General features: G+C 35.5%; 1 protein-coding gene across 4 annotated transcripts in view; it reads left to right on the top strand.

The window, feature by feature from the left end:
• The window catches only part of LOC106875308 (alpha-tubulin N-acetyltransferase 1), an 18,291-nt gene extending 11,301 nt beyond the window's left edge, over positions 1-6,990 (top strand). For 3 of the 4 annotated variants that reach the window (XM_052975397.1, XM_052975399.1, XM_052975398.1), the window contains one exon: positions 5,049-6,990. In XM_052975397.1, the coding sequence (XP_052831357.1) occupies positions 5,049-5,208 (160 nt within the window). In that variant the 3' untranslated portion in view covers positions 5,209-6,990. The remainder of the gene's footprint in view (positions 1-5,048) is intronic. The other variant, XM_052975400.1, reaches the window with a different exon arrangement.
• Positions 6,991-10,916: the final 3,926 nt, after the last annotated feature.

Genomic DNA, 10,916 nt, shown 5'->3' with positions numbered 1-10,916 from the left:
ATATATACTTTTTCTATTTTCTCTCCCTGTTTATTTCTGTGTTCCTTTCTGTCGAAGAGCGTAGGCTTGAAATGTAAAAGACTTTCTCACTTCCCAAGCATTAAACTAATACATTTGTTTGTTGTTTACACACCCGTCTTCGTTGTTTGTTTGTTTTTTTATAAATTCTCACTATGTGTACATATATATATATATATATTTGTTTTGCAAGATTATTGATGTGAAATCGTGTGTTGAAACAGATATTGTTGTATTTGGGGATGGTCAAATATATAGTGCCTGTGTTTTTATTGGCTAAACTGGCAACATGACCATCCCTTCATGAAGTTAACACAACCTCTAATCGAATTTATACACACACACACACACCCATACACACACTTATACGGAACCACACAGTGTGGGATCATATCAAAATGCTTTGCTTAGAAACCTGCCTGCATTGAGAAAGCCACTGAATTTTGCTACATATGATGTAATCGCTAATGATGTATCTGAGAAAATTATTGAACTACGAGCATTTGCTGATTTCTAAAAATTGTCGAAATGACCAAACACTTCTTGTCTTAGCATCACTCAGTAAGACCTTATCAGTTATTCTCCAGTTATTTAAAGCTAAATATGGCTATGGTACATCAATACTTAGCAGTTTTCATCTCCACTCTGGGTCACCAGAAATATTGATTAGCTGGAAGCTATCCAGAGATATGTAAACTGGATGAATACACTCCGTCAGTCATTTACCATATCTTGAACATCTTGCTTCTCTGGTGATTGACACAAAACCTTTGACATATAACAGTTGACTTGTCTGAAGCCCACAAGATTATCCACCATCTTTACAACAACTTAGGCTATGCTTTTGAATTCAGTATCTTTACCATCTCTGGACACCCAGCTCAGCAACCATGACTTGCAGAACCATTTTTTTTTTTTCATGCTCAGAAGTGTTGATGCATGGAATAAACTACTTACATCACTTGTTAGCTGTCAGACCACTGCCTCCTTCAAAATTTCCATGCTTCCTGAAATTTTGCCAACACTACTCTTGATGTGCCATTTCCTCTTAATGGCTCTTTTACTGTTTATTTCTCTGCCTTTTGTGTTTTATTCTGTGTATTGTGCATGCGCTTTTAGCTGTCATTGCTGTCTTTCTTTTCTTGGCTGATTGTTTTCTGTCTTCTCTTTTACCCTTTTCTTACAACTTGCAGCAGACTTGAGCAACATATACAATAATCACATTATTACATGCACCAATATATATGCTTATATACTCACATATATGCATACACACACACACACACACACACACACACACACACACACACATATACCAAGGTGATGAAGGCTGATCTCAGGACACTGAAATTGGCGGGAGAGATGACAAAGGGTCATGGTGATAAGTGATACACAGTACTTGAGTACTCGTCTATACGAGCACATCGTGACTGAGGCTCTCAGAGCGCAATGTATATGCATGTTATGAACACAACTGAGTCCTCTTACCCTCATGCAGACAAATGGGTTCCTCTTCTGAGCCACTTTCTATTGACGTCTATTCCTCCGTTCTTGCTATTGCTAGTCGTTTCTCGTTCCATCCTCGCTTGCAATCTCTAACCCAATCATTACCCAATTTGCCATCACTTCCTATCTGCTATAATCCATAATCTCATAGGATGTAAGGAGGTCCCAAGAAAGTCCTTAATATATTGTGTCTGAATAAGAAAACAAATGTGGTGGTCACAGCTGGTATGCCTTTGATCATGTATCTACTCAATCAAAGCTGACCTGGCTGTTATCAAAGCTCATAACTTTCAAAGTCAACAAAGTGAAATAAATGTCTGGTTATGAGGAAGAAATCAATATACAATGTAGTAAAAATGATTATAGACAAAGACCAAGCTTAGTGCATATATTAACATAAAAATGGATATTTGAAACTACGATAAATTGGACAATACAAGATGTTTTATCGTCATTACTGCTTCGTCTCAAATTATCCTTGATCAAGTTGAACTAAAATTAAATGCTTCCCAGTTATGACCAACCAGTCTTTTATTCAGGTGTTGTTTACTTGAGACTATATTATCTAAAGGTAGCATGGATTGAAAGACATGCATACACAGGTGACTGCTGGCTTTTCATAAAAACAAAAACCCTTACCAAGACCTTGGAGAGGAATTTCTCAGTGCAGATCCATTGTATCATGAGACATACAAAAGGCCCTTTCTTTTTTGGAAGACAGTGAAGTTGATTTGAGGGCGATTAGGTTGTACAATTACATAAAAGCTATCATCATCATCATCAACATTTATCATCTGTTTTCCATGCTGGCATGGGTTGGATGGCTTGATAGGAACTGGCAAGGTCAGGGGTCATACCATGTTCAATAGTCTGTTTTGGCTTCGTTTCCATGGCTGGATGTCCTTCCTAATGCCAACCACTCTACTGAGTGTACTGAGTGCGCTTTACATGGCACCAGCACCCACACTAATGCTTTTTATGTGGCACCTTGGTTTTAGTATTGTGATTCTGTTGTGGTGGGCAGGTCTTCTCAAATGCAGCAATATGCTGCATATCTCAGTCCTCTGCCGTCTACTATTGAAGGTTAAGCATTTTGAGATCAGCCTTCAATGCAATATATTTTCTGTCTGACATTTTGCATAGTTCAACCTACACAAGTTAATGTGTGGAAAACAAAATGGGAATTTTGAAAGGAGTTTCTATAAAACTAGTTTTTTTAAACATTGAATGCTTATGTAGGTTCACCAGAATAAAATAGTGATCAAAGAGATCTATAGATGAAAAGTGATTGAGAACCCCTGATGTAGATACTCCTGTGTTGGTCACGGTTGGGCTGGTTGGTGATAGTAGTAGTAGGTGTTATAGGAGTATCTGCAGAGTTAGATAGTTGGCCGGAGAACGAAGGGTCATTCACCCTAGTGAAGGCAGTGGTGACAGCACTGCTGCTCCTGATGATGATGACGTACAGCAGAGGTTCTCAATGTGGGTGGTGCCACTCACCCCCAAGGAGGTACTGGGTATATCAAAGGGTACATTAGGCTTTAGGGGGCAGTGAGGTAACATATTTGGCATACTAAATTTTACATATTGTAGTAATTATATTATACATGATAAAGCTAGCAATAGTTATTAAAATAATGTAAAACAAAAAAAAAATGGTCCAGCACCACTGATGTATAGTGTGTTCTACCTGTAGTAAACGTGATTGCAACAGGTGTTATTGATTGTTGTACTCTAACAATAAATGATGATGGTGTAGGTAATAGTAATAGCTGTAATAGAGTTAGTAGTAGCAGCAATAGCAGTAGTAATGTTGAAAACACTAGTAGAGCAAAAAAAATGTTTAATTGCTTTTCTAAATTCCTTCAAATATCTTGATTATTTTCAATAATTAATTGGAATTAATATCTCTGTCTTATTTATTTGTGTACTGTAGGTATAAGGTACACCTCTGAATCTTAGCGAAGAAATGTTGTAAAAACCTCTTAGGCATTGCTGTGTGGCAAGAAGTTTGCTTCCCAACCACATGCTTCCGGGTTCAGTCCCACAGCACGGCACCACAGGCGAGTGTCTTCTATTATACTCTCAGGTTGCTCAAAGCCCTGTGAGTGGATTTGGTAGATGGAAACTGAAAGAAACCCTTCATATATATATATATATATATATATATACAGCAGTGCACCAGATTTCTTGATCCTTAATCATCTCCTTCGTAAGGTTCAGTGTCCTGAGATCAGCCTTCAGTTTTTCATCCCATGCCTCCCTGAGTCTCCCTCTTTCACAGGTTCTTTGCATGATAATTTTTGTTTTTCTCACACAGGCATAATGTATCCAGGACTACTTTATTTAACATATCCTTCATTCTTAGATAAAAAAAGAAAAAAAACAGTAGAAATTTATTTAAGAGAGATTTAATTTTTTGTTTTTAGCAGATCAAGTAACTATGTCAAGCAGTTATTCTCAGCATTTTGTTGCTCTGCACCTCTTTTCATGGAATGACATTTTACAAATGACTCCTCACAGTATTTTGCAGAAACACACAGCAATCAATTTTGCACAGTGATTTTAAATCTTCATTTTCATATACTATCTCATTCAGCTTGTTTGTACTTCTTTTTCAGACTTTTGCACGAACTAATACCTCTATTCTTTTATTCTTGTATTTGTTTCAATCATATGACTGTGGCTATGCTGGAGCACCGCTTTAGTCAAACAAGTTGACCTCCCAGGACTTATTCTTTGTAAGCCTAGTTCTTACCTGATCAGCCCTTCCTAATGCCAACCACTCCACAAAGTCCATTAGATAGTTCTGTCTACCAAATCCACTCACAAGGCTTTGGTCAACCTGAGGCTATAGTAGAAGACTCTTGCCCAAGTTACCACGCAGTGGGACTGAACCCGGAGACATGTGGTTGGTAAGCAAGCTACTTACCACACAGCCACTCCTCCACCTATTATATATATCAAAATAAGCAACAGGATATCCAGACGTGATGCAGTACGACCGTTTCAAGTGGCTCCATTTAATTGAACAATGCAATCATTACCACAGTTTAAATGCAGAGCTGTCCTCAGCTGCATAAATAAATAGAACTAATTTAAACAGTTGGACACATTTGTATAATTTTACTTAAATCCTCTAAGAGGGTAAGAAGACAGACAAAGTCCATTCATCATCAAAGTCCAATAATCATCATCAACCTTTAATGTTCGTTCTCCATGCTGGCATGGGTTGGACAGCTTGACTGGAACTGGCAAGGCCAGGAACTGCACTAGGTTCCATAGCCTTTTTTTGGCTTGGTTTCTACAGCCCTTCCTAATGCCAACCACTCCACAAAGTGCACTGAGTGCTTTTTTCACATGGCACCGTCACCAATGCTTTTTACATGGCACCAGCACCTGCACCAATGCTTTTTACATGGCATTTTGGTTTTAGGATCTTAATTCTGTCATATAATAATAATAATAACACCCAAACCAGTGAATTGTTCAACTGACTAAGTTATTTCATTTTCCTTTTGCAGATTACCACAAATAGAGCAAGATTCATCACAGTGCTTCCAACGCAAGTCTTCATTCCCGAACAAAGAAATTAATAGCAATGTACCTTGGTCATTGTTCAACAATGTGGCAAAATATCATTCACTTATAAAACGGGGTTATTCTCACACACGCATCTGGTGAATGAATGAAAGCCACAGTGCAGCATTTCAAACTAAACCACCTACTGATTACATTATTTAAATAATTTCATTCATTTTGTTTTATTCCACTTTTAAAAATTTTATTGGTGAGATGCTTTAAGTTTTTTTTTTTTTTGTTTTCTGATTTTTTTTTTTTTAATTGGCAGAATCATATTACATGGCAAATGTTTTGAAGTATCTGTTCCTGGTCTGTATGCTCTGAGTTCAAGCCCTATCAAGGTTACCTTTACTTTTCCAGGATTGATAGAATGAAGTACCAGTCAAGTACTGCAATCAATGCTGTCAACTAACCCCCACACACCACCCCACTTCACCCCTAAAATTGTTAGCTTTGTTCCTAAATGAAATACCCTGGAAGAATCATTAGAGCCATGAAAAGAATGTCTGTGGTATTTCATCTGGCCTTTTAAATTCTGAGTTCGAATCCCTCTGAGTTTGACTTAACATCCTGGGTCAATGAAATAATTGGGTCACGTACCAGGGTCAAGGGTATCGACTAACACCAACTCCCTTCAAAATTGCTATCCTTATACCTATATTAGAAACAGTTATTATTATATTTCTTTTAACTCGAGTTTTGCTGGAACTCCTGGAGTCCTGCACGCATAGCGAGCTTGCTTCCTACAGCCTATGATACCATTCTATCTGTTCTCTTCCACTATCTAAAACTTACCCAATGACTCTGGCCATGTTACCTTCTGAAACTGTCCCCAGAACCCCAACAATAATTGGCATCAGCTTCACCTTTTTCATTTTCCTCAATCAAGTTATCTCATATTTAAGAAGATTGTATATGTCTGTTTTTTTCGCCGGGAATCGTTAACAAGCTGGGCAAAATGTTTAGCAGCATTTCGTCCATTTTGACATTCTGAGTTCAAATTCCACCAGAGTCAACTTTGTCTTTCATACTTTCGGGGTCGATAAAATAAGTACCAGTCAAGTACTGGGATCGATGTAATCGACTAGTCCCCCTCCCTTAAAATTTCAGGCCCCTGTTCCTATAGAAGAAAGGATTGTTATTATTATTATTAAGGCAGTGAATTGGCAAAATATGCTATACAATAACTTCCTGGTTCTGTACATTCTGAGTTCAGTTCCTGCCAAAGTCGACTTTGCTTTTAAGTCCTTTTTAAGTTAATAAAATAAAGTACTAGTCAATTACTGGGGTCAATGTAATCACCTAGCATAACATACCATACCACATTATAATTTGTTGCTCTAGGTGAAATAAATGTCAGAGATGCTTTGCTCCATGTAAAAACTGTAGGAGCTACTCAGAGGTTTTGTAAGCTCTTCTAAATCCATTGCAATACTGGAAACCCTTTCATATCGTCAGCTGGTATATCAGGGTCACAAACATTTTGCGCCTTAGCCTGTATGCTTCACCTGAGTGGTGCAGCGAGGACTGAGCTAGGCTTCACCTCCAGAAGGGTTGGTTCCACTTGTGGTCTCTTATCAACCATAGCCATCTTGTACTAGTTTCACCTGCTGTACCTATTTCCCTGATGGATTTCTTCAGTTGTCTGAGTTCCAGACTTACCTACAGTACATACATCACTGTTTCTAATCCTACAACATGTGCATCATTACTATTTTTGGAACCTTAAGATACACCGTGTTTAATGTTCTTTCTACAGTATGTAAGCCTTTGCTATTTCTTGCTCCATGAAATATGTAAATGTTATCATTTGATATTTTACTATATATACATATATTTTAATATTTGTAGTTCTATGAAATTAAACTTTTCTGTGATTTCTTACTGAGCCTCATATGCAATATGATTTCCTGTTCTACAGTGTATGTATTCTATTTAGAGCTTTAACTTTTTAGCATTTAAACCGGCCATATCCAACCAAAATATTCTACCTGTTTTATGTGCAAACTGGCCAGATCCAGCCTCTCACACATACCCTACAATGATATTCTAAAAATATACTATCTTGTCGTTGAAATCTTGAAGCTATGAGATAAAGCATGATTAATTCAAAGCAATGTGAATAAAATATGCTTTACATTTAACAGAAGAATCAGAATGTTAAAGGGTTAGCGTGTTGAGCTAGCAGAACCATTAGTGTGTCAGACAAAATGTTTTCAACTCTTCATGTTGCGTGTTCAAATCCCGCTGAGGTCAACTTTGCCTTTCATCCTCTCGGGATTGGTAAAGTTAGTACCAATGTCAATGTAATTGATTGTCTTCTCCCTATGACCTTGTACAAAAGCTAGAAAATAATTTTATTTATTACTTTACAAGATATCTATATAATGTCCTGATTTGTACAAGATATGTAATGTCTTATTCTATAAAACATGTAATAATTGATTTTATGCCCTACAAAACTTTTAGTATTATTTTCTGCTCTACTAAAGATTAAATATTATATGTTTGTCTATAAGATAAGCAATATGATTTAGTATTTATTATTTATTTGCTCTACAAAATAAGTATTATCATTTCCTGTTCCTAATCTACAAAATGTTTAATATGATTTTATGTTCTACCAAAGTATTTGATATGATTTTTTCCTTCTACAAAATGTGTGATATGATTTTCTGTTTCACAAGTTTAACTTGTATTATGATTTCCTGCTCTACAAAGTGTGTAATATAACATTGTTTCCTTTCAACAATATTATGATTTCTTTCTCTATAAGATATGTAATATGACTGATATCCTGTTCTGCATGATTTATTATTTATGATTTACTGCTCTACAAAATATATATAATGATTTCCTGTTTACAATGTATGCAATATGATTTTACTGCTCTACAAGCGATGAAATGTAATTTCTTGCTCTACAAAATGTGTGATATGATTTTTTTTTTTTTGCTCTATAAGAGATATACCGAGATGTTTTCTTGCTTTAGAAAATATATAATATGATGTTTTGTTCTACAAATTATGTTATATGATTTCTTCCTCTACAAAATATATAATTTCCTACTCTACAAAATGAATCTCTTCGTTTTTTGTTTTATCTTTTCTTTTTATCAGAGTATGTTTTTTTAGAGAGAGAGAGAGAGAGAGAGACTTTGTGTGTTAGAGAATGATAGCATGTGTGTATGTTTGTGTTATGTTGGCATTAATATAAAGTGCTATGTGAAAAAAAAATCTCAGAAGTGGAGGTGTTGTGGAGGACAGCCTGAGTGAGAGAAGTGGGCTGTTTCACCACAAATAGTAGACAGGCATGAGTGGTGTCAGATGATGAGGTACGCCGTTTGAGCCTGTCATGCGCGACATATCAGTGTTGAGCAAGACACAACACATGATCTCCAGATTCAGCTATATGTCATCGTAATATTTTCTAGTATGTGTCTCCCTAATATCAATAAAGGTAAATGCACCATTGTCATTTTAAAAATGGTCCTCAGCTAGGGTCCATATAAGGTTTTTGGAGTCCACGCAAGCAAAATAGTAAATTGAGTATCCTCAGTAGTGTTTTAAGGGTTCATGAAAAAATTTTGTTTTAGATGTATTTATTGCAACAAACAGCTCAGTTCCTTTCTTTTTCTGGCCCCTGAAACATGTTCCCTCAAGAAGTGTTGTTGCAGACCTACACAAATGAATGGGTGAAAAACAAAATAGGGAAGTTGAAGCCAACCAACAGAAGATGTACATTAGTATATTAGTAGAAAACAATAATAGAATTGAAGAGACAACATCATATTAAGGAATTTAAATAAAGATCTTTATTTATTATAGATCCCAAAAAACAAAATGTTTCAGTTTAAAAAAAAAATATTTAAACTATGTCTCACAAATTTAATAACCTGTTTAACCATTTGTATCTTGTGTCTGGGACAGAGATAGATTTGTCAGGTCTTCAAATCTACAAGCAATCAAAATGGAATGAACAACATTTTTTTTTTAGTCTGTTTTTCTTTTCTTTTCTTTTGATTCTGCTAAAATGCTTGTATAAAATAAATGATAATACATTCGATAAATACTCGCCAGATTTACATCATACATACATACATACATGCTAAATAACAAAAAAAAATAAATTTAGCCACTACACAGTTACTCAAACTGCTAAAAATACCGACCAAATTTCCCTCAAATGACATACTATTGCCTTTTAATCTGGGAGGACAATATGGATGATGTCTTCCTAGATATACTAATGCTTTAACAAAAATAAATAGATGTATAAATAACAAGATCACCACGGCTGGAATACTTTATATAATAAGTCCGTCTGCTGGATCAGGGCTGACTGAGAGCTAAACAACAATACAACAAAGATATAAAACGGTATAAAAAAATTAAGAACAAAAAACAAAACACCAACATAACTGACAAGATAGCAAATAAAATAAAAACAAATATAAATCAGATAACAATTCTCTTCAGAAATTGGTGCTAGACCAAAATATTGTGGAGAAGGAAAGATGGAGTGAAAGATGAAGAAGTGGCAGAGGTGACTGAATCAAACCTAAAATGTATTATTTTGTCATGCATAGACTCTCCCAGTAGGGGGTTATGGTTAAAAACATGACAATGGTGGGTTTTGAACCTGAATCGTATTAAAATGTGCAGATCCATGCAGAACAATGTTCTATTGCTTCAGGTGACTGATTACTCAATCCCACCTCCATCACTACCATCACACTCCAGCGTATTATACATTTATTGCAAGGAGGGATAGGGGAGAGTTTCTAAACTAATTACAAAAGCCTTACACTTTATTCTCAAAGAATGGGACAAATGAAATTTCTTGCTTTTGTATTTTCCTCATTACCTACAACTGTCATTATCATCATCGTCATCATCATCATCAAGGTGGCAAGCTGGTAGAATTGCTAGCATGCTGGACAAAAAAAAAAAAAAAAAAATCCTTACCTGAAAGGATGAAAAACAAAGTCAACCTCGGCAGAATTTGAACTCAAAATGTAGCAGCAGCTGAAACACTACTAAGCATTTCACCTGGCGAGCTAATGATTCTGTCAGCTCACCACCTTAATAATAATAATAATAATGGTTTCAAATTTTGCTACAAGGGTAGCAATATTGAGGGAGGTGATCACATCGACCCCAGTGTTCAACTGGTACTTATTTTATCGACCCTGAAAGGACGAAAGACAAAGTCGACCTCGGCAGAATTTGAACTCAGAATGTAGCAACAGGTGAAATATCATCAAGCATTTCGTCCGGTGTGCTAACAATTCTGCCAGCTCACTGCCTCAATAATAATAACAATAACAATAATAATATATTTTTTTAATCTTATTTAAACAAGTAATTTCGAAGGGAGAGGTTTAGTTGATACAATCAACCCTTGTATGTGACTAGTACTTTATTTTAACCCCAGAGAGATGAAAAGCAAAGTTGACTTTAGTGGGATTTGAACTCTGAATGTAAAATTGTAACTAAATATTGTAAAGCATATTGTGTATGCCATTCTCCCAGAAACTGATCAGAATAATAATAACAATGATAATAACAACAACAACAATAATAATAATAATAATGATGATGATGATGATGATGTACCATTTCTAATATCCTATCTTCCATAAAATATGATACTGATTACATAAAAAAAAAAATACAAAAAACAATTAAAAAAATATTTGGAAATGTGGAGTTTTTATGTCTTTTTTTTTTTCTTTTTTTTTTTCGCATTTTCAAGATATGGAAATGAGACTTGTCCTGTTCTTCATGGTAGTGATGGCATAAAATGGA

Source organism: Octopus bimaculoides, chromosome 21 (assembly GCF_001194135.2).
Source record: "Octopus bimaculoides isolate UCB-OBI-ISO-001 chromosome 21, ASM119413v2, whole genome shotgun sequence".
In the NCBI taxonomy this organism is placed as follows: Eukaryota; Metazoa; Mollusca; class Cephalopoda; order Octopoda; family Octopodidae; genus Octopus; species Octopus bimaculoides.
The sequence above is the reverse complement of the archived record's forward strand: the minus strand, read 5'-3'. Positions and strand labels throughout refer to the sequence as shown.